Here is a 23,618-nt window from a genome sequence, read left to right as displayed (position 1 = left end):
ACATCCTTTCTACATATACGTCTTGTTCATATGTGTCCACTGAGCTTCTGTACCTACAGAGCTATTACTCAGCCTGGACTTTTAGTGATTTCCAACATAGCCCCTACATGTCATGCCAGCAGGAAGTTGAATAACCGTTTTTTTTTTTTTTTTTTCTGTGATGCACAACGATGGTTTCAACATTTTTGATGGTCAGTAATATGCATTATTTAAGCAATGTCAATTCTGTTTATTTTTTTCTTTTATGCAAGAAAGAGGCACCTGGTTTTGAAGCTTTACTGTATTCCACGAAGTGATCCAGCACCATGCGTCAGGCATGTTATTCTAACACGCACCAAAAAAAAAAAACAGCTTAAGGCATAACTCAGAAAAAGAGAATGGGGTTGAATTTTTTGCTATACAAATCAGTTTCTTTCACTCTATGCTGGATTTGATCACAACAAGATTTCATGCTCTTAAGGAACATCATATATTTAGATACCAGCATGAACGTACTGTATGCTAAACACACTCACAGATGCCTCTCAGTGAAGACAACAATCTGATCCGAAAATAGTATGCATGCTCCTCTGGATTTATGACTACTTGCACAATCTTGAGCTGACTCCCTTTAATCGAACTTGATTTTGAACCCTGTAGGCCTACAATGCTTTGTAAAGTGGCTTGGCGCTGTGGAAAACCGACTAGATGTAAAGCTATGTGTTACAGGAATGCATTAACTTTAGATCAACAAATACAGGTAGTCTGTGGCATAATACCTGTTGCCATTCTTAACCGGAATTGTCATATGTATGTAAAGCAGAACATACTGACTCTGTGTACATTTATTATTTGAAGAATAATAATAATAAATAAATAAACAAACACTCTTCTGTGTGTGTGGTCACTTTATTCAACATAAAAGCTTGTTAATCATCCAATTAAAGCAGTTTCACTTCACATTTTTTGTTGTTGTTGTTGTTGCTGAAGAATGTGTTTACTCAACCCAGGTGAATCACCCACAAGCTTACATTTGCTTCCATATCAAATAAGACATCATATAATCCTCCTTTGAAATAACACTGCTCATTTCAGCTCCACCATGTATGTTTATAACTTCAGAGCGCATATCTCAGGTTCTTGTCTTAGCACTACATATATCAAGTAAAGATTCCACAGAAGGTTTGACTACAGAGGGGCATGACCTGTGTGCATATGTAAGTGACTCTTCATGGTGTTTCGAGATGCAATATCCATAAATAACCAGTCCTTGCAAAGAAACGGTCCACTCAATCTCTCCAGCGATGGCCACACTGTAGACTGCAGCATTTGTAGAAAGTGGTCATTGGTTCATCAGCAGATCTGGTCTGAATCTGCATGAAATAAGCCCTCGGGTGCTCACACTTCGGACACGGCTCTGAAGATATAGCAGGCAGGAAGGAAATTACATTGAAGGTAATTAAGACTGATTGATTGTAAATTACAACACAGTTTCTTTCTTACTGTTATTGCCCTCCATTTAAACCCAGTACATTTTTCAGGTTTGACAATTGTATATTCTGAGGTCAACAATGCAATGCTGGGAGATCATAGATTGGTTGGTTAGTGTAGTGGGTAACACCTCTGCCTTCTACACTGTAGACTGGGGTTCAATGCCCCACCTGGGCAAACACCCTACACTATACCAATAAGTGTCCTTGGGCAAGACTCCTAACACCGCCTTAGCCTCCCTGTGTAAAAATGATCAAAATCTAAGTCGCTCTGGATAAGAGCATCGGCCAAACGCTATAAATGTAAATTCACAGAGTGGACATTCTATTAATGATGCCATCTAGTGTAACTACTTTGAACACCAAAGGCTGCAAACGAGCGACACTAGTCAACACCTCAGTCAGCTCTAGTGTCAACAGTAAGTTGCGCAACATGATTATAGTCGCCATTATTCTTCATTTGAGTTTTGTTCAAATATCAGAATATTTCAGGATACCGAATCACGAACCCACTAATTTGATTTGCCAATCAAATTAAGTCGTGGGCTGAGTGTGTCGTTACACCCCTAGAGGTCAAGTTCTGATTTACATTTTTACATTTTGTAGGGAAGCATGATCGATTTGTGCTCAAAACACAAAATCGGCAATCGGGTCAGGTAAGTCAGGTAAGTGGTATTTCAATACTTTTACTACATCTGTATCAAAATGTTTCATCAAGAGTCAATGTGCAAAATAGCCAGTTGCCTCTTTTATTCAATGCCCTCTTGCTTTCTGAACAGGCAATTGATTTAGAATAAAAAAAAAGTAAATTAAATCCAGTTAAAGAGCAAATAATGTAGTTTATATTGAAGATCTATCCAGCAGAATGTACTGGAAATGTGCAGGTGTGTTTCATGCATTGATTTATCTCATACAGTGTGAGCTCTGAATAATAAACAATGGCCAATTTGGCTGTAAAGAAATCTGAATTGGTCATAAAAAAATCATGATTGGTGCATCCCTGATATCTTGTAACAATATAAATTCTACAGAGCTCTAATTAAACACTACATAAATTAATAAGCTTGGATGGGAACAAATGTAACAATTATCGTTTGCAGAATTGTGATAAACGATATCATTAAGAGAATCAGTTACAAAGTACCATGTGTGAGATGGTACAGAATGTTATGCTATTGCCTGCATTTACATTGATGGAAATATAATTACAACATAATTAGCATAGATAAATAAAGGCAAAGCAATTTAGATCAAATCCTGTGGCACATGAAAGAGAAAGAAAGAATGATGGTCTGCAAAATACCGTCACTAATTAAATGATCGTGATACCCGATAATATCAACTATCATCCAAGGTATAGATTAAATGCACACTTAATTTCAAAATAAAACACTGCAAGGCAGCACGCCCCTGTACAAAACAGTGATCGCATTAAAGTGTGTCTGACCAACAAACATACGAAACCTCATAAAATCACTCAAGCATCAATCTTCACTTTCATTTAGGCTACATAACCTCTCCCACTTGACTCTGATAGGATGGAGTCTGATAGTCACTGACAGTACTGCACTGAAGGTCTGGGCAATATCTTCTACTTCTTCTTTCAGCTGCTCCCATTAGGGGTCGCCACAGCGGATCATCTGGCTCCATCTTGCCCTATCCACTGCCTCCTCTACTTTCACACCAACCATCTCCATGTCCACCTTTACTACATCCATAAACCTTCTCTGAGGTCTACCTCTTCTCCTTCTACCCGGCAGCTCCATCTCCAACATTCTTTGCCCAATATATCCACTATTCCTCCTCAACACACGTCCAAACCATCTCAACCTGGCCTCTCTGGCTTTATCTCCAAACTGCTCCACCTTCACTGTCCCTCTGATCTGCTCATTTCTAATCTTGTCCATCCTTGTCACTCCCAACGAAAATCTCAGCATCTTCATCTCCGCCACCTCCAGCTCAGCCTCCTGTCTTTTAGACAGAGCCAGAGTCTCCAAACCGTACATCATAGCAGGACGCACTACTGTCTTGTAAACCTTTCCTTTCATTCTTGATGCTATCTTTCCGTCACATCAGCCCTGACACCCGTCTCCACCCACTCCATCCTGCCTGCACCCTCTTCTTCACCTCTTTTCTACACTGTCCATTGCTCTGGATGTCTGGGCAATATAACAATATTCATTGTTATTATGATAAATTGTGTCAGAGTACGTCACAAGACCGTTTTCCGAGCAGATCATGGATATCATCAGTGCACTTTCCCACTGTATGGTTGATCAAGTAGGCAGCATTAGTTTGTTTTACGGGATTTAGTGGAGCTCGGTTTGTGAAACGTTCAATTCAAATCACTGCATTTACAGTTTTTAATAGTGGTTTTAAAATTTAGTTAAAAAGGACTTCGCCTGTTCCAATTTGCCACGTCAGAAAACTGCAATATCGTGACTCCGTGAATCGTGAAAACGTCTTGAAGCATCGTGATACTGCATGTCTGCCCCATCGCCCAGCTCTAACTGGATCACCTGCACCGTAATCTCGTGTTTTTACCTGCTGTGGAATCCACGTTCTCCCAGGCAGCGGCGCCCCCAAGAACATCGTCCACCTCTTTTAGTTTGGGGTACTTTCTGTTGTTGACCTGTTGCAGATCAGAGAGAACAACGGAATTAGGATACAGCGAGGAAAACGTGAAGATTCCCGTCTGGGAGTGAGTCCCACCAGCCTCCCACCTTCCGGGTGATGTTGTGAACGTAGGGGCATGTGTTACACGCGAACCTGTAACATCTCTGGCCCTCCTCCACGATCAACACGTTTCCACACGTCGGGCAAAACAACAGCATCTTCTGCCTCGCACACACTGTATTATTAACCTCGCCCTACAGAAAAGTCGGGTTGATGTTTCCTCCTGAAGTTTGTTGTTGTCACGTTTCACCACGTACTCCAGAACGTGTACCCTAATAATGGGTCCGGCAGGAAACAACGCAGACCATCAGACAGTCAGATAAGAATATATTTTTAAGACTTTTAAGGACAAATTAAATTTCAGTTTTGCCAGTGTCATCTCATGTATATAGAATGTGTTATGGGTCACCAATGGGTTATGACACCATTTTATTCGCACAGTATTGCTTTTGTTAGTTTATCCGTGTATGTGCACGATGTGTACTGCTTGAAGTTTCCAGCCGACGCGCTAAAGCAGGGACGTTTAGCTAATGTTTATGGTCGGGCTCAGTGGCCTCTGCTCACTTTCTGCGCTTACACTGCTGGGGGCTGTTCTCACAGCAGGTGCTGACTGAATAAAAGCCATTTCTTTGTAGAGAGCGACACCTCAGTTGATAGTCACTGTCTATCTGGCTGAGTGGTGTCTCGCTGGTTACCGTAGTAACTGTGACGTTCAGCGCCGGTTAGCCGCGCCAGGCTGCCTGGCGAAGTTCTCCGTGTTTGTTGAAAGGTTGGTCACTAGCCACAGATTTCGGCTTGTACTGAGTAGTAAAATCCTTTAAGGCATGCATTTCCATTGGTATTCGAGTTCAAAAGTAGAAAGGGGGGTTAAAAAGAAGTATATTATCTTGCCATGCCGTTACCCAGGCTAGCTAACGCTTAATTTAACACGTTCGCGTGTGCTTTCCCCCAAATATGGTGTCAATTTAGCTGCGTTAGTTAGTTAACTAACAGTTTACTTTCACGAGTGTGGTCTTGTCTTGACTGACATTTACATTATGGCCTCTTTACTGTATTAATCTACCTTGTATCTACCCTAATTGCCCATTTTATCAGCTCCACTTATATAGCTGCAGTTGTTCGACAGTTAACCTAGCTTCATTATTATTAGTCTTTCTTTACCCTTGTAAAGAATCATCAGTGGTCAGCACCTCCAACAGAGCGGGTGTTGGTTGGATTGGGTGGGGGTCATTCTCAGCACTGCAGTGGCACTGACATGGTAGGGAATGGGGGACACTCAGGAGTAAGTAACTCCCTGTCACTGCTGGATTGATCATAGTGCACCAACCAGAGATATACAGCATACTGGGACATGAATCTGACCGCTGATGAAGGACTAGAAGACGACTCGCACAAGTTGTGCAGCAACAGATGAGCTGTTGACTCTGACTTGACATCTGTGAGTTGGACCAAAAAGCTAGGTGTCCCCACAGTGCTGGGGGTAATCCGCCACCCAAATAATGTCTGCCCTGTTGTGGTCTTCGGTGTTCCTTAGCATTGATTAACAGGGTAACGGATTACGCAGAGAAACGGGCAACAGTCTGTAATTATTGAACCACAAAGTGCACCTACAGCTGTGAACAATAGAGTGAGGTCCACTCACCACAATTTACATAAATACAAGGTAGCGGTACTTAATGCAGTGGCCAGTGAGCTTACTGAAGTAGATGTCTGGTGGTGATTCTGATGGTCAGTTTTTTCACTGATTTGAAAAGATGGTCTTAGATGCTATTGCGGTGGTAAGGCACTGTCATGTTTGACAATATGAAACCATACTATATTAAACAGTTCTCTTAACATGCCCAGTTTAGAGAATGTTCAGAAAAAGGATGTGCGTCATGTTTACCATTTTCCTCAGATGACAGGAACAGATGATCCCTAATCATCAGTAATCATTCCCCAGAATGGACGAGGAGCTACAGGTAGACACACAAACAAAAGATGTGATTGAGACTGATGTGAAAAAAGAAGACGTTACTGAAGAAACTGTGAAGCAGGAAGAACAAGAAGAGGAAGATGAAGAGGCATTGCCTCATTCTGAATTTTTGGATGTCTTTGAAGAAGGACTGGCTCTGATAGTACAGGACCCTCTGCTGTGTGACCTGCCAATCCAGGTTTGTGATCGAGGTCATTTTTCAAGCAAAGCTCAACTTAAAAAAGAGCTAAGATATGATGTGGACCAGGACTAAGCTCAAGTGACACCCCTTAAGGTTCCAAAGTGTCAGTGTTATTTTCATTCTCTCTTGTAGGTCACTTTGGAGGAGGTAAACTCCCAAGTGGCTCTGGAGTATGGTCAAGCCATGACTGTGCGCGTGTGTAAAGCTGACGGCGAGATCATGCGTGAGTTGATTCTTCTTATGTCGAGTTGCTCTATATTGTGATATTTATATCATAATCCAACGATCCTGTTTTGATTTGAATGATATAGATTGATATGGTTAAATATGACTATTACAATTTACTCATGGAGTGGATTTAACTTTTCATCAGCCATTGTGGTGGTTCAGTCTGCTGCTGTGCTGGATCTTAAGAAGGCCATTCAGCGGTACATGGAGCTGAAGCAGCAGCGTGAGGGAGGTGTTAAACACGTCAGCTGGTAAGTTAATTTTTACTTAAATATGTATGTCGGCTTAGTATAGATGGTTTGTGTGAGCCTTTAACATCAATTTTTCTCTTTTAAGGAAATATGTGTGGCGAACGTTTCATTTGGTCTTTAATGGAGAAAGATTAGAAGATGACAGAAGGAAACTGAAGGAGTAAGTAAAAACAAATGCATGTCATGAGGGCAGCTGGTGACTGTTAAAGATACAGCTTCCAGTACTCAAACCGACACTACTAAAACATGTGGTAAAGCCTGGGTAGGGTTATGATTGTTTTAGTAGTGACAGAATAAAATATTCAATCATTAATTTTAGTAAAATCATCAGAATTAAGGAATAGAGTCATTCGAAGCAAAAAGTCTGAAGTTAGTTAAAAGTTTGAAGGGTTTGTCAGTTCTGACTTTGAAACAGTTGAGTAGAATGGTCCATATAGCAAATTTACAGCAAGTGAAAGAAAGCTTTATACATTTTTGGTGCACCTTTGTGTTTTTGAAGGATGGATATGAATTTGTATAATTGTCTCAGTAGCACATACGGCTATTATGAACTTGTAAAAATGACAGAATATTATGTTTTCTTTTCAGAACTCGATATTCACATCTTTAGTATCGGCCAAGACTGATGCAATGTTTCTTCTGTAGAAAATTACTTAGGTTTGAAATAAGCTATTTTTGATTGAAGCACTTTGCTTAAAGAGGAATTCCATACGTTTTTATTCTACCCACCCAATGAGCGAGGCTAGTTATGCTCTCTTGGAGTCCCAGTCATACATCAAATCATCTGAAATTACTTTGTTTATATCTCGGTGTTTGAATTATGCTCAAGTTTGTTTATCACCCATATCACATCCATTTTCTTGCTGATACTAGCCCAGTGCTCAGGATCATATTGGCACCATGTCTAACTGTGAAAAAACAAGAGATGCCATTGAGTGGAGTCCTGTTAGAAAGTTTATATGTATGTTATCCCTGCGCTCCAGTTATCTCATAAGGGTAAAGGCTCTTCTGAGGGAGAAAAAGAGGGCCTTTAGATTAGGGGACAGAGAGGAGCTGAAAGCTGAGCAGAAGATCCGGGAGCGGAAAGCTAGCTATAGGAGGAAGATGGAGGAACAGCTACAGCAGAATAATGTCAGCGGAGTCTGGAAAGGCCTTAAAGCAATCTCAGGCCACAAGAAGCCCGACTCTCAGGTGGTAGGGGACCAAAAGTGGGTGAATGATCTCAATCTGTTTTTCAACAGGTTTGATCACTCACCCGCCCCTCCCACTACACAGACATCTCTGCTAAAACCCTCCTGTCTGGCACTTCCAGCATGCTGCTCTACCTCTTCTCTCACACCCACCCCCAGCCCAACAACTTTCAGCTCAGACCCACCCCCCACTGGTTCTTCTGCTGGTTGTCGTAACCCCCCCTTCACACATTTCAACACTCAGCACCCCCCCTGCTCCAGCCTGACCTTCACAATGGCCCAGGTGACAAATGAGTTCAGGAAGATCAAGGTGAGGAAGGCTACAGGGCCGGATGGCATCAGTGCCAGGCTCCTCAAGTCCTGCGCAGATCAGCTGTGTGGGATAGTGGAGCACATTTTTAACACAAGCCTGAAGCTGGGGAGAGTACCACAACTGTGGAAGACAACTTGTGTGGTGCCATTACCAAAAACACAGCACCCAAAGGACCTCAGCAGCTACAGGCCGGTGGCACTGACGTCACACCTGATGAAAACACTGGAGAGGCTGGTCCTTAGACAATTCCACCCTATGGTGAGCTCATCTATGGACCCACTTCAGTTTGCCTACCAACCTGGCATTGGGGTGGATGACGCCATCATCTGCCTGCTGCATGGAGCTCTTTCTCACAGTGGACGGTGTTAGCACCGCTCCTCTTCACCCTGTACACCGCAGACTTCATGTACAACTCGCCCAACTGCCACCTACAGAAGTTCTCTGATGACTCAGCAATCGTCGGCCGCATCACAAATGAGGACGACAGAGATTACAGAGAACTGATTCAGGACTTTGTGGACTGGTGTCTGCGGAATCACCTACAGATCAATGCGGGGAAGACCAAAGAACTGGTGGTGGATTTCCGCAGGCGCACACATCCCCCTCCAGCAGTGAACATCCAGGGAACGGACATTGAAAGAGTGGACTCTTATAACTACCTTGGTGTGCACCTTAACTATAAACTGGACTGGTCAGACAACACAGCTGCACTTTACAGGAAAGGACAGAGCAGACTCTACCTGCTCAGGAGACTGAGGTCATTTGGAGTGCAGGGGCCAGTCCTGAGGACCTTTTTTGACACAGTGGTGGCATCTTCTATGGAGTGGTCTGCTGGGGCGGCAGCATCTCCACTGCAGACAGGAAGGAACTGGACAAACTGATCAGGAGGGCTGGCTCGGTCCTGGGAACCCCTATAGACCCAATGCAGGCGGTGGGAGAAAGGGGAGGATGCTAAACAAGCTAGCATCCATGCTGGAGAACTACGCCCACCCCATGCTTTTTCCCCAACACTTTTTCATTGTGCAATATGTTCCTAAGTGCAATACAGATTTCTATGCAACTCTTATTATTATCCTTATTTTCCTGTAAATAGTCTAGAGATTTAGCTTTAAATTTTTATTATTTATAATGTTGATAAGGTTTATACTGTTTCCCATTTCTATTACTGAGTGCCTTACTCCTGTTACTCTGCTGCTGCTGTAATACTGTGAATTTCCCCGCTGTGGGACTAATAAAGGATTATCTTATCTTAAGCTCTCTGAATGTCTCGTAAGATGGGGTCAGCTCTTTGTGGCTGATCTTTTTAAGTTCCTTCAGTCTTAATTGCTCAAAAACAGTTCCTTGGAAAATTATTTTTTTCTGCAGCATTTTATCTGCCTGAATTTTGATCCCGCCCCTTTTCTTGAACTTGAAAGTGGACAAAGCTGTTCTGAGTGAGTCAGTGGGTCATTTGGTTTATCTGAATCCACCGAAGTGCGCATGCAACTACTACAACTAGTAGGCATCTAGAGAAATCAGTCCAAGGTATAGTGTCTTATCAAGGCACAAGAACCGAGATCTCCGAGTCTGGACTTTGGATCCAGTTTATGTTCCTCGATTTTGTAATCGCTGTCAGGAATGAAACTAGGTGGCCAATCAGTGACATAGACAGTTCAGTTAACTACCAGCGATTACAAAATCCGAGACCAGAAACTGGATTACAGGTCCGGATTTGAAGACCTCTGCATTGGAACTGTGAAACTTCTATAAATGTGGAACCAGATGCAAACAGACTTACGTTGTATGCTTGTTTTCTTTCAGTTATGGAATCAGGAACAGAGATGATGTGACTTTCATGAAGAAACCAGGGAAGAAATGAGAAGGTGGTTCACTTGTGAGCAGGTAGGGAGACATTTACACAGCTATTAACACAACTCAAGCGTCAGTTATTTGTTTAGTTATAGTTATCTTTTAGTTATGCAGTATTCAAAATATATTTTGAGATGGTGATGGGGAGCTTTTGTTGACTTATTTAGTAAGTATTACATTTGCATATGGATGCAAATACAAAAATTTGCTGCACCCAGCCAGGTATAATCATTTATTTTGATCTCACGCTTAATGAGAAACTGAATCTTTATATTAAGTTTGTTTTGTTTTTGTCTCTCAATGTGTTTTTTAAGTGTGGTTATATAAAATGTTTGGGTTTTTTTTTTAGATTCTTCTGCTTGTGGTGAGAATCCAGAAGAGTCCAGAAGGATGGATGTGGGAATGTGCAGACTGTTTTTTAACCACAGATTTTAAATATTATAACCTAGTTCCTGGTGCTGTGACATGAATAGCATTTCCTTGCTTCAACAGAACATGCTCTTGTTTCTCTGGCTACAGTCAGCGTCAGGAGCTTTGAATTATATATTTGGTTTGTCTTCTGATGTTTTGATTATTATTACTTTATGTTTCAATCCTCGTCTTTTTATGGAACCATATTATGGATCATTTGAATCTCCTCAGGTTGAGTATTCATTTTTTTGAGTTTTCATTTTGTACCTAATAGCTTCTTTGTAATAAAGAATATTTTGTTTATGCTTCGTATGTTCTCTGCCTCTCTGAAAGACTATTTTGACGGCTGATGGACTTCATGTAATAGTGTTTATTAAGGTGGCAGCTGGTCCATAAGGCTGTATATGAACAGAGGGAGCTTCAGGGTTAGGATACTTGGATAGAGCGGAGCGTTTTTATCTATCTCAGCGTTCATCATGCCTCTGCCATCGAAAGAGCAGCAACTGGAATCGGTCTCCTCAGAAATACACCAGCTGTCGATGCGCAGACAGCAGCTCAATGACAGACTGGATTTGTTGGCTATGTTGAAGAAGTTCGGAAAAAATGTGGGCTTTCAAGAGGAAGGTAAGCGTGATATTATATGGCAAGTAATACAAATAGCTTGAGGATGTAGCTGAATTTAATAGATGTAGTGTCTGTCTGAGTTGATCTGCTTCAAGATTCAAGACTTTGCTGTTATTGTTGCCAGGAGAAGAATTCACTAAGGAAGAAGAAACTGAAAAGATTGTAGAGGAACTCAAGCATCTTTCGGAAAGGAAGAGAGAGCTACAAGTAAAGAAAGATGCACTTGAACACAATCTTGTACAACTTCAAGGTAACACCTTTTCTTTATTCTGGTTGCTTGTTTATGTCTGTAGACTTGCCTTGTGTCATTGTCTTAGCTTCACCAAGGATAACACATTACTGTGGTATTGTAACCTCTTCTTGTATGGTTTTATAGGTTGCACTTTTAGCCCAGCACCATTAGATGGACCTGACACACCTACATCATTTGGTAGTCAAATATTTTATGTGGATAAACCTCCTTCTTATCCAGGTTAGCACACCTGACAGATTATTATGTAAATACATGCATTAATAACTTGGTAATGTAGCGTGACAATATTATCTTGAAAAGAAATTGTTAAATTTAGACAGTACATCTGTAATTTATGGTAAGACTGTGTGATGGTGGCTGTTCTCTACAGGTAGTGGACAAAATGATAGAAACACGAGGGCATTTTCTAACATTACCAAAACTTACGAGTAAGATGTAGTCCACCTACACTTAGTTTAGTACTAAGACCAGTGAGAGAAGAAAAAAAAACATTAGGTTTCAAGGATACTGTGTGTTGATTTAAAAAAAAAAAAAAATAAAAAAAAAAAGAATATCAAAGCACAAACCTCAAAGATTTCACAACATGATGTAAACCACTGGTACACCTCAAAAACAGAAAAGTCTGTTTAATTAAAATTTTCGCATAAAAAGACAGATTTGACAAATAGTAACCTTTATGAGAGTGGTGGAGAAAGTGTGGAGAGAAAAAAGAAATTCCCATCCACGTCATACCACCCCATACCATCATCTGTGAATCATAACAGTAGGCAGGTTTGTCTGCCAGTATGACTGCCTCACCTGTCTGTATTGATGATTTAAAGGCAACGGCAATCACTGACTTAATTTGTAACCAAACAATATTGTTTATAAGACATAATTTGCCTGGTTTCGTTTTAAAACACATTTTGGACCACTTTGAAAATTTTTCTTTTTCTTGTAATACAAGTTGTTGGCAGTAGGCTTTACATTAAAAGACATACATTATCTAGACTAGGAACAATACTACTTTTATACTTGCACATCAGCTGTTATACAGCATTGTGGGATGAAAGTCTTCATTTGCTTGTGGTCTCCTAGAATAAGGAAACTATACAGCAAAGTAAACAATTGAGCATTGACGTCAATACATTCCTAAATGTTTCACATTCACTTCAGAACAATCGAGAGATCTAACTGCTCACCTCGTGGCCATGAGGGACAGGGATGCAGTCTAACTTCCTGCTCTGAAATGCAGGAGTGTGGCCAAAATATGGCTCTGCCTGTGAACTAAAACTCTTTGTGTTTCAGTAGTGACATAAAAACATCAAGCATTTTTTTGAATATACAACTTTAAAAGTTAAAGCCATGGAAAACCTAAATATCAAAAATCTATTAAAAAAAAAAAAAAAAAAAAAAAAAAAAAATTTATAAATATATATATATATAAATATATATATATATATATATATATATATATATAAAATATTCTCAAAGCTTGAAATTTAGGGGTTAGGACCTATTTACTTAAAAACAATGGGATCTGGCCATGAGATACAGGAAAGCAGTCTAATTTCCTGCTCTAAAGGGGTGTGGCTAAATTGAAGCTCTGCTTTTGGACTTTTTTTATTATTATTAAAAAATTTAACTAAAAAAAAAAAAACTTTCAAAAAATCAACTTTAAATCTTTTTAAAAAATCTTGTGATTTTCAGTAGTCGAAATTTACAGGTTACGGTTTATGACAGCCACCTCCCAGTTGAAAGTTCACTATAAATGTTGATCTTGTATACTGTTAGACTTTCATTATTTCAATGAATGTCTTGAGTTTAAATAGGTCAAAAGACAATCCTTGTAAATAGCTAAAGTCTGACTGTTTGTTATTTTAAATAGTATTTTCACTTTGAGGATGCAGTTTCAACTAATTCAGTAGAATGGCCTATAAACATTTCTAAATGTTCCTTCCAACAAAAGTCAAGTGTTAGAACACTTTCTGGGGAGAAATTAAGGAGTCTGTATTACTAGAAGAGCGGTCCATTTTACCAGAGGCTTTCTCTGTGTAGCCTGGAATACTATGTGTAGCCTTACTTTTGGTGTTTCTATGAATTTGTACAATTTGCGTAACAGCAGATCTGTATAAGTGTTAAATATCAACAGCTAAAGGTGGCATGTGTGTCTGGTTCAGCTCCTCAGGTGATTCTGGATGTACAAAAACTGCCTCCACATGCCTCTCAGACACAGTGCCCATTCTGTGAACAGTACGTAACTACAGAAATCAGCTCTGTCACCGGAAACACAACCTGGCTAGTGTGTATGGTGTGTACTTTCATATGGTGAGTGTAATAATTTTACCTGATATATAGTCGTATGCAAATGTTTGGCCACCCTTGGTTAATTAATGTTTTGTTCATTGCCTAAATAAAAACAAGCTAACACCCCCTCTATAGAAAACACACCTCTGGACATTTTAATGCACAACTACTGTTTATCTGTTGAAGTTAACATACTGGGGAACAAACAAAACATAAAATGTGGCTTCTGCAAATGTTATGGCACATTTTGTGGTTACTACTTGCTTTGCCACCTATTGTAAAATTCAGGATTTTGCTGTTTCTTCTCCTTAGTCTGGTGCTGCCCTAAAAATGTATCTGTGAAATATATACAAACATGAAACTTGGTCGACTGGTAGTAGTCCCTCCCATTACTCACGTGTCTGAGATGAGCCCAGTTGGCCTGAAGGTGACGCTACTGCACACTTACACCGTGAGGCATACAGACAAATCTGATTCTGATGGAACTGAGCTATCAATTCGGATGCATGTATGTCATTAAGGGGCACTGTAACTGCTAAATAACTGCTTCCAAGCATCTGTACATCCGATCAAGCTAGGATATAAGCGGATCCATAGGGATAATTTTAATAGCTTGAAAACTATGGCAGCATGCATTTGACAGGCTTAACATTGACCAATCATGATAGTATTTTTTGGTGGGGACTTTCTCTCATCCTGTGAAATTTCAAAAGAATTGGACACTTGAGGGTCCTATTCAGGTTTTGAACAGTTAATCAGTTATATCTCATTATCCTTTTCACTGGGTTCCAGGTATTTCCTTGAAAGTGTCGTCAAAGTGCATATTTATTTACTGTTATTAAATGTGTGAAAACAGTACTTTTTCAAACTAGTCCTAGAATTTTGATTGTCATTACAAAATTGGTCTTGAAATAAACTTTAGCTTCTGTTGGCAAAAATTTATTTTTATTTTTTGCTTACCATGTTTTCCATGGTATCAATCACCTGACTTACCACATATTTGGCCACATATTTGTTTTACCATGGCAACCCCCTGGCCCTAAAAACCTGTGGGATGAGCTGAAGTGGAAAGTGTAGACTGTAGAAAGTACAAATGTAGGAATGGTCTCGGACCACTTGTTCTCCAGTCTCGTTAAGCATTGCAGAAGAAGACTCGGGGCTGTTTGCAAAGGGACGCTGCACAAAGTATTAAAAGAAGTGGTGCCAACAATTATGGCACACACAGATGTAAGAAAAAATGTTTACTTCATGATAAGATTCAGGGTTTAATTTTGTACTTTGAATAAAGCTTAGATTTTTGTTAATATTTTGAATGGATAAGCAGTAAAGAATGTTTTCACAGCCTGCATTGCTCATATTTGCCAGGGGTGCCAATATTTGTGGAGGGAACTGTATAATGATCTTACAATTTTCTTGTTTTTGGTTTTTTTTTATATATAAATATTATGTAGCTCAGAGAGGGGTGAGATGAGTCAGACACGAGTTACACCATCTGTGAAGCAATAGTTTATGACAGTGGCAAATTTTTATTATTATTTTTTTTTTAAATGGAAAATTGCTTAAGTCTGACATTGATTCCTAAAATCCACTCTGTCAGTACATGCAGTGAAGGCCTAAAGGTCCACAGTGAATATCTGGGGCTACTTTATTTTGGAACTGCAAGATAATGCAAGATGGGGCTGTAAGATTTTTTTTTTTTTAGTTAAAAATGAAAGAAGTAGCACTACTGAGTCAGGAGGAAAAGCACACTAAAGAATCGTGTGCATATGCCGCTAAAGTCACTCAAGAAAGGTGTCCACTTCATACGTCTTTCCATATTAACGTCACGCGCACAGACTCAAAGATTTTGCTAATTGTTTGTCTCAAATTCAAAATCAAGGTTATATTAATGAGACATGTTGACAGTAGATCATTCACTTATATCCTCAGACGTCACATCCTTCACCAAATCTTACATAGTGTAGCTTTAAACTTGAAAAATATAGAGATTTTCTAAAATTTTAGAATTTTGAAAAAAAAAAAATTAACCAAAGAAAAGTAAAATAAAAAATGCAATGAAGAAATATTTAGGATTGCAATATTTTAGGTCACTATTCAAATGTAATCATAGTGATATTGCCCGTGTTAAGTGTTAAGGCCTTTGTACATGTTCAGGATATGATTTACCAGCTGCTAAGAAATTCTGAAATTCGTATGCTTTTCACTGAAGTTGTGGTGATTTTTAAAATTACATTGGAAAGCAATACAAAATAGATTAGAATGGAATACACAAGTGGTCTCAGGCTTTTGGACCCCACTGTACATGTTGTCATATTGTCCCACTTTTGCTAAATTCACCATATCCAAAAATCATATAAATTTATATATTACATACAAGATATTTTCTAGATAAATTTGCCATATCCCACTAACGAATTTCACTGAAAGCAGGTAACTGGTGTAGTTTCTCTGTTAATGCCCTGGACAGTCATGCCACAAAATACACGTGTCCAGTACAACAAATGCTAAGCTTAACACTTGAGCGTTTGTCCACTATTGAGTAATTCTGTGATGAATAAAGTGGCTCATCACACTGATCACATGCTTTAGCAGGAATGTCCATGATTGCAAAGAAGCTGTTTGTTGTGTTCCTCTGTCAAGTGTCATGTGTTTCTCTAATTTTGAAATAGTTGGTAAACAAACATTAATATTGTTTCTTTTAAAGATTGCATGCATTTTTAGTTCAGTAAATATTCTGAATACAAAATGTAATGGACTGAATACAGGTAATCATACTTTGTATGTGTGTATTCTCAATACTGGTATTTCATTACATCATAGCCTTACATTTAACTCTACTGTTATATGGACCATTGTACAGAATGAACTCAAACTGATCTGTGATTGATTTAAACCTGAAGCATTAATAGAGACAGTAATAAGCCAAATACCTACAGCAACATAATTTATTGGGAGGCAAAGAGTTTCAACTTGTGGAAAACGTAAATTTCTTTTTTTTTTTTTTTTTTTTTTGCAAAGTGAAGTTGAAATATTTTAATTTATCGTGATATTTTAATAAAATTAAAAAAACCCAAGCCTTTATTTACAAAATGCTGCCAGACATGATGAGCAGTTCCATTGTTTTGAGGTAAATGCATCCCAAAGATGGAAACACTAAGATTTGTAAACACTACCGAAACAGTTTTAGTCCAGAAGCGGAGCCTTATTTTAGCCACACCCCTGCATTTTAGAGCAGGAAGTGAGACATCATCATGTGGTCATGAGGGACAGGGATGTACAGTTATCTTCCATTGCTTTGAATGCAAATTATATTTTTCTCTGATTTTCCCAAATGGTCGATGCAAATGACAGTATAATATTAAAGTTATCAACTGTCAAATTTTATTGAACAAACCTCCCAATGATAACAGTATTTTTTCAAAAATAAAACAAAATGCGCCGTTCCAAATTATTATGCACAACAGTTTCAAAACATTTTATAGGTTGTAAAGAACTGAAAATGGTCATTTGTTGAATTTACAGCATTAACTGATAGATTTACTGAAATCAAAAGCTATTTCAATGAAAAACATCTTAACAGGCCAAGTTACATGTTAACATAGGAACCCTTCTTTGATATCACCTTCACAATTCTTGCATCCATTGAACTTGAGTTTTCAGAGAGTTTCTGCTTGAATTTCTTTGCAGGATGTCAGAATAGCCTTGCAGAGCTGCTGTTTTGATGTGAACTGCCTCCCGCCCTCATAGATCTTTTGCTTGAGGATACTCCAAAGGTTCTCTATAGGGTTGAGGTCAAGGGAGGATGGTGGCCACACCATGAGTATCTCTCCTTTTATGCCCGTAGCAGCCAACGGCACAGAGGTGTTCTTTGCAGCATGAGATGGTGCAGTGTCATGCATGAAGATGATTTTGCTCCAGAAGGCAAGGTTCTTCTGTTTGTACCATGAAAGAAAGTGGTCAGTCAGGAACTATATATACTTTGCCGAGGTCATTTTCACACCTTCAGGGACCCTAAAGGGGCCTACCAGCTCTCTCCCCATGATTCCGGCCCAAAACATGACTCCGCCACCTCCTTGCTAATGTTCCATCCACTACTCCATCCATCTGGACCATCCAGGGTTGCACGGCACTCATCAGTAAACAAGACTGTTTGGAAATTAGTCTTCATGTATGTCTGGGCCCACTGCAACCGTTTCTGCTTGTGAGCACTGGTTAGGGGTGGCCGAATAGTAGGTTTAATGCACAACTGCAAGCCTCTGGAAGATCCTACAGCTTGAGGTTCGCAGGACTCCAGAGGCACCAGCAGCTTCAAATACCTGTTTGCTGCTTTGTTAATCCCATGAATTTGTTTGGCAGAAACCTTCCTCATTCTGCTCTGAATCAGCCACAAATCTCTTCACAATGTGAAGATCACGCTTAAGTTTTCGTGAAATATCTGTTTTCATACCTCGTCCAAGGCATTGCACTATTTGACGCTTTTCGGCTGCGGAGAGATCCTTTTCTTTCCATTGTTGCTTGAAACCTGTGGCCTTCTTAATAATGTGGAACGTCCTTCTTAAGTAGTTTTCCTTTAATTGGGCTCACCTGGCAAACTAATTAGCACAGGTGTCTGAGATCGATTTCAGTGATCCACAGAGCCCTGAGACACAATACCATCCATGGGTTTAATTGAAAAACAAAAAAATGTAATCTTTAACACTTATATCCAATTTGCATAATGATTTGGAACACCGTGTATTCTGAGAAGCTGTGTGTAAGATTACATTGAAAATCTGACCATTTCTTTTGGTTTTTTTTGTGTGTTTTATGCATAAAACTGTTCAAAGCTGTGTTTGCTAGTCACGTACTGGCTAATGTTGTTGAGTTATGCTCAAAATTAGCAAAACTTTTCACTACCGAAAAATTTAAGGCATGGTAGTGGCACAGTTGTTTTGGTAGCACCAAAACAGAGTGGAATTCAATTATTCATTCGAATAAAATAAACTTAAATTATGGCTTAAGCTCATAAGGAATCCAAGTCTTTTGAAAGTTTGTGCTTTCAACCCTGAAACCATTCCAGAATGATCTTCACTACTAATGTTGTATGTAAACAAATATGCTTTTGTCCATCAGTGCCAGAAACCACACATGTCGATTTGAAGTCAAAGACACTAAACAGGTCTACTGAGCGACTAGTTTGAGTTAAAAGGATTGTGTCCATTAGATTTTTTTAGACTGTTGGGTTCAGAGTAGATTTTTCATCTTCTTTCTCATTCTTGTTTAGTTGCATAGCTGGCTGCTGTCTCATCCCTTTCTGCACGGACTCCTTCAAAGACATTGTGCACAAGTGCCCCAAGTGTCGCAGTCAGATTCACACGTGCAAAAAGATGTGAAGGGTGGAAGAAGGGATCCTCTTGGAGGAAAAAACACCAGCCTTATTGTCCAACCGTCTGAGTCCGTCCATTTTATTTGCTGGCCACAAGGATGTGACGGCGTCAAAGGACCAAAGACCAATGCAGACTCTGTGACTTGTGGATAAAAGCTTCACTGCCCTCTATGAAAGAATCAAATCCTCAGTAAGTGGATGGATAGTTTAAAAAAGCAGTGGAGCTTTCAGGTCTTGCTGCTGATAGGTCTGTGCTGGGATTACAGGCTGACGGGAACAAAAATAATTCAAGGCACACTGGACAACATCCAGTATCTTGTGTTTCCTGAAACTCGACCCTTTTGTGGAAATTTTTGCTGACAAATATGAGAATTTGGAAGTTTTATTTTGGAATTTCGGGGACTTGCTTAAATATCGTTGCTGTCGGAACAAAACTTTGGATCTCAAATAGTAATTTTACGTTAGGAGGATGAAACATTAGAACCTTGTAATGGAATTTAATGTTTTTCCCTGTCATTTTGGATCATTTCTATTAGTCATTTGCTAAATTTCCTTCGGGATCAATAAAGTATCTATCGTTTATCATGAGATTTCAGAAGTCGAAAGGGCAACTAGTTTTCATATTATGCAAAAAAATACATAACAGGAGACTTTTTTTGTTTTTTACATATGGTCACAATATTCAAAGTATTCAGCTAGCAAGCTACTCATCAAAGGAGGTTTTTCAACAAAGTTCTGCAACTACTAGACGGTGCTCTTATAGAAACAGTCTATTCGAGTTTTAAGTACACAAACATTTTAATGACACAAAAGGCTGTATATACAGTAAATGTACAAATGGAACTCCACACATCATTATTTACAGCTGCACATGTGCTGTGCTGCATTTGTAGAAAATGAATAAATATTTACACTGTGCAAAAAGATGTTATTACAGTCCACCAGGCCAGACTCTAATGGCAAAGATCAACAAAGGTTGAAAGAGAGTTCTCTATTTTCCAGCATGTCATAGTTTTTGCACACCAGGGTCAAAGACCTTTGGATATGTAATAAGTTCCAAAGGCATATGCAATTATATCAACAGCAATTTTAACATCAACTCTGACATTTATTGCAGAAGGTCAAGGACCTCAAAGGCTGCGTTTCATATTGTTTTAAAGCACATTCTGTAACTTCTGGGGACTCTGGGTGAGCAGGAACACTGCCTTAATTGTGACCAGTTAACAGTGTATCTGGCAGATCTTTTTGATCTCTGACTTGAAGGGGAAGTCCAGATTTTTCAAACATTCAGCAAACTTTAATTCTCCAGAGTATGTTTGGTAGGAAAATGGTCCATTGTACAGATTCACTGGAATGTTTTTGGAACACCAGCTTCACATCCACTCCGAAATACTCTGAGAGACATTGCTTACATCTTATCGATTATGCAGAAGATAAAAAATCTGGAAAATGCCCCTTTAAGGCCTCAGCTGTTTTTGTTGATATCAAATATATGCTATGCTCCTACTGAATATCACACCTTGCAGATGCTTCAGTTTCCATCTACAACTCTCCAGCTGTAAGCCTAAACAGCCGTACGTGATGTCCTGCTTATTGGTGTAGTTTTGGAATTATCTATGGTTCTTACATTCAGAGGACTGTTTGACTCTTCTTCTTTACTTTTCTGTACTTCGGAAATTCACTAAGGCTGTCATGAAGCTGCTATTAGATCCCTGACTGTGTGATTAAGACCGCTAGCTCTGACTAGATAATAGTGAGATGCAGGTGGGGTGCCTTCCACTGTATGCTGATGGTGTAAATGTGTGCAAAAATGTTCAATTCCAATAGCATGAGTAAATTTGAGATCAGGTCATTGAAATGGACATCATTTTAAAAGACAAGTTTACAGAAGAGTCTAAACTAAATCCATTATGTGGATGATCTACTTCGTGATGGAGCCATTGATGCTTGTTAACATTTTCCACAAAAGAAGTCCTTTTGAAAGGCTTTATATTTCCATGAATGTACATTTTGATGACTGTGAATGAGAAAGCAGCAAATAAAGAGCTACATGTGTCTGGTTGAAGAGCGTTCCATCTTTGGCAAAAGGCTGAATTATATCTCTGTAGTAATAAAATACATTCTTTTGTCTGAGCGTGTGGCTAAAATATTGAATTGATTGTCAGTAAATGTATTCTAGAGTCAGGTAAAGTGCTACATTTTTGGCACTACTTGTAAAGAAACCTTTCAATGAAAAGGATTAAGTAGCCTTCTCAGTCAACAGATCATGGCCAGTGCACTGCAAATCTGCCCGGACAGCTGCCAAGCCAAATCAAAGCTAAATTCTGAATTACACAGCGTATCTAAAAAGATGCACTAAAAAGAACAATTCGCTCCATCTCATTCAGCTGCCTGTTCTCAGTATTGCCAGAAGGTGTCGCCATTTTCACATTTATCAAAAAAGTAACAGTACAAAGGCATTTTTTGATGCGGTTAGGGTGACAAAGTTGTTGAAAGCCATTTTATATTTAATACTTTCACAACTCAGTTGGGGGCATAAAACTAAAGTCACATCACCGAGGCTTACCCATCTTCCTAGTTCTACATCAGTATGTAAATAACACTAGCAGCCCATCCTTCATGCCAAATTTCTAAAACCGCTTTTTTCCCACAAGTGCACTAATCGTTTATTTCTCTTACAAATGCTGGCAGACACCGCTTTTATGGTGCTGAGTAAATGCCGGTCTGGCTCAAAACACAATGCCATGAATACTGGTTTCAGCTGATCGGTATGCGGGAGTGAGTGCCCTCTGCACCCAAAAAAGGTGGAGGTTAGGGCGATACTGTTCTATTTCCCTTTTGTTGGGGATGATAATGACCTGGCAAGCATGCGGGAGCAGTAGACTATGCGCTTCTCTGTACAGTGGCCTCATGCTGGCTTTGGTAAACAAACTCACTGTGACCCTTACCCCGTCCACATGCTGGCTTCCAGAAGGCCATGCTCGCTGGGTGCCTGAAGCACTGTATGCCTGACAAACGGGGGGGGTCACACTGGCACAGATTTCTGAGTTACTACAAGCCAGGAGCCTATGGCATTCACAGAAAAAGAACCATCGAGGATCCATTCAGTGCTTCGGCATTTTAAGTTTCAATTTCCCTCAAAGCCAAATGAGAGACTAGATGATGCTAATGTAAAAGGCTAGGTGCCACATTTTCTGTATAAATGCCCATGTGCTGGCTACATTGTTAACAATAATTTGTTGTTTCTGGACATGGTTCATAATAAAGGCACACAAATAAATAGTGCCATTTCCTTCTAATCTAATTTCCTCAGCTTCCTTAGAACAGAGTGAAACAGAATCTATTTTTTTAAGGAAATATGCTAAGCCATAATTCTAAAACATTCTTCAAATGTTATAAGAAAGCTGCCAAAGCAATGTGAAAAACTGAGTAACAAAACTAACTTGAGAAGGTTGGAAAATAATTTACAAAATGTCTCACATTCTTTCTTTGTCTTCAAAGATAGTCAGCGGTGCTCATAACACCTGGCTTTTGACCACGGTTATCAGGCCCAGATGAAAAGAGCAGTAAATGAAGCACTCATGACCAATGTCTATGACCTAGTTGTCCACAGAACCATCGCCAGACTGGTGCAGCAGTATCTAAAACCTCTGGTAGACCACCAAGTTCTGCAATCATTTAAACCACTGAACTATTCCTTCCCTCTGTTCTCTCTTCAAGCCAACGGTATCTCCTTCTTGTCTATTCTGCTTCTCCTCCTCCACAAGTGTTCCCTTGAGATTCTTGAAACCTGGACAACTTTAGTCAACCCCCCCCCGCCCCCGACTACCTAGACCATGGTTCACTTCAGAAGCTCTCTTCAGTCCCAGTTCAAGTCATGAGAGTCCAGGAAATCTGAGGAGAAGACTCCAGTGGAGGCAGAGATGCCTGTGGGTCCAGGCGCTGTCAGGTCCAGCCACTCCATGTTGTCCAGGTTGGTGTCATGCAGATGCAGGGATGGGGGTGGGGAGTCAGAGAAGGCCAGCTCATCTGTGTCCATTGGGGAATGAGGCCGTTCCAGCAGGTGGCTGTGCAGCTCCTCCATCAAACGTAGAGTGCGGGGTTCGGCGTCAGCTGACAATGTGCCCTCAAGCAACGCCTCCAGCTGGTGGTCTGTGGCTAGTGCGACCAGGCTAGGTGGAGGCTCAGGTGGGTGGGCTACCTGGACTTGCGGCGGAGGCCGGGACAGTGCTGTGTTGATGGGAAGCGTAGTAATGCTGGCTGTCACGGGCAGGAGCTTGTCCACTGAGAGAGGATCCTGCGTGATCAGGGGGGAAATTTCTGAACAGGAGAAGAAGATGGAACAAAACAGCAGATAAGTGAAACCACTGATGTTCTAGCTACAGCATAATTACTACAACCTAAAGGCTTTTAGCCTTTTTCCACAACCCTTTTTAAAGAGTCCCATATAAATGTGCTTTTATACGTTTTTTTAAACACACACGCACACACACTTTCATTAGGCACTCTGTATTACCCTCAGTTTGCTCTGAACTGTTTTTAATCTTT

General features: G+C 39.9%; 3 protein-coding genes across 12 annotated transcripts in view; 1 reads left to right on the top strand and 2 right to left on the bottom strand.

Annotated features, from left to right (window-relative positions):
* Nucleotides 1-869: 869 nt before the first annotated feature.
* On the bottom strand, nt 870-4,404 carry polr3k (polymerase (RNA) III (DNA directed) polypeptide K). Its single transcript, XM_017719026.2, has 3 exons — nt 4,193-4,404; nt 4,014-4,101; nt 870-1,396 (listed from the first exon to the last, which is right to left on the bottom strand). The coding sequence occupies exons 1-3, from the start codon at nt 4,301-4,303 to the stop codon at nt 1,269-1,271; spliced, it is 327 nt and encodes a 108-aa protein (XP_017574515.1). The 5' UTR covers nt 4,304-4,404; the 3' UTR covers nt 870-1,268.
* On the top strand, nt 4,393-21,125 carry snrnp25 (small nuclear ribonucleoprotein 25). Of its 8 annotated transcripts, none has more exons than XM_037535346.1 (12): nt 4,393-4,748; nt 6,088-6,298; nt 6,434-6,524; nt 6,675-6,780; nt 6,866-6,940; nt 10,084-10,164; nt 10,481-10,773; nt 10,910-11,166; nt 11,291-11,416; nt 11,543-11,638; nt 13,579-13,726; nt 18,969-21,125. In XM_037535346.1, the coding sequence occupies exons 1-6, from the start codon at nt 4,528-4,530 to the stop codon at nt 10,139-10,141; spliced, it is 762 nt and encodes a 253-aa protein (XP_037391243.1). In that variant the 5' UTR covers nt 4,393-4,527; the 3' UTR covers nt 10,142-10,164; nt 10,481-10,773; nt 10,910-11,166; nt 11,291-11,416; nt 11,543-11,638; nt 13,579-13,726; nt 18,969-21,125. The 8 variants fall into 8 exon arrangements, with proteins under 8 accessions (XP_037391243.1, XP_037391242.1, XP_037391241.1 ...); XM_037535345.1 differs by having other exon boundaries at nt 10,876-11,166; XM_037535344.1 differs by having other exon boundaries at nt 10,481-11,166.
* mrtfbb (myocardin related transcription factor Bb) overlaps nt 20,099-23,618 on the bottom strand; it is a 43,086-nt gene continuing 39,566 nt past the window's right edge. For all 3 annotated transcript variants that reach the window (XM_017719013.2, XM_017719012.2, XM_017719014.2), the window contains one exon: nt 20,099-23,390. In XM_017719013.2, the coding sequence (XP_017574502.2) occupies nt 22,930-23,390 (461 nt within the window). In that variant the 3' untranslated portion in view covers nt 20,099-22,929. The remainder of the gene's footprint in view (nt 23,391-23,618) is intronic.

The sequence above is a fragment of the Pygocentrus nattereri genome, chromosome 27, assembly GCF_015220715.1.
Source record: "Pygocentrus nattereri isolate fPygNat1 chromosome 27, fPygNat1.pri, whole genome shotgun sequence".
Taxonomy (NCBI): Eukaryota; Metazoa; Chordata; class Actinopteri; order Characiformes; family Serrasalmidae; genus Pygocentrus; species Pygocentrus nattereri.
Note: the sequence above shows the minus strand (reverse complement) of the source record. Positions and strands in the feature narration are given on the sequence as shown.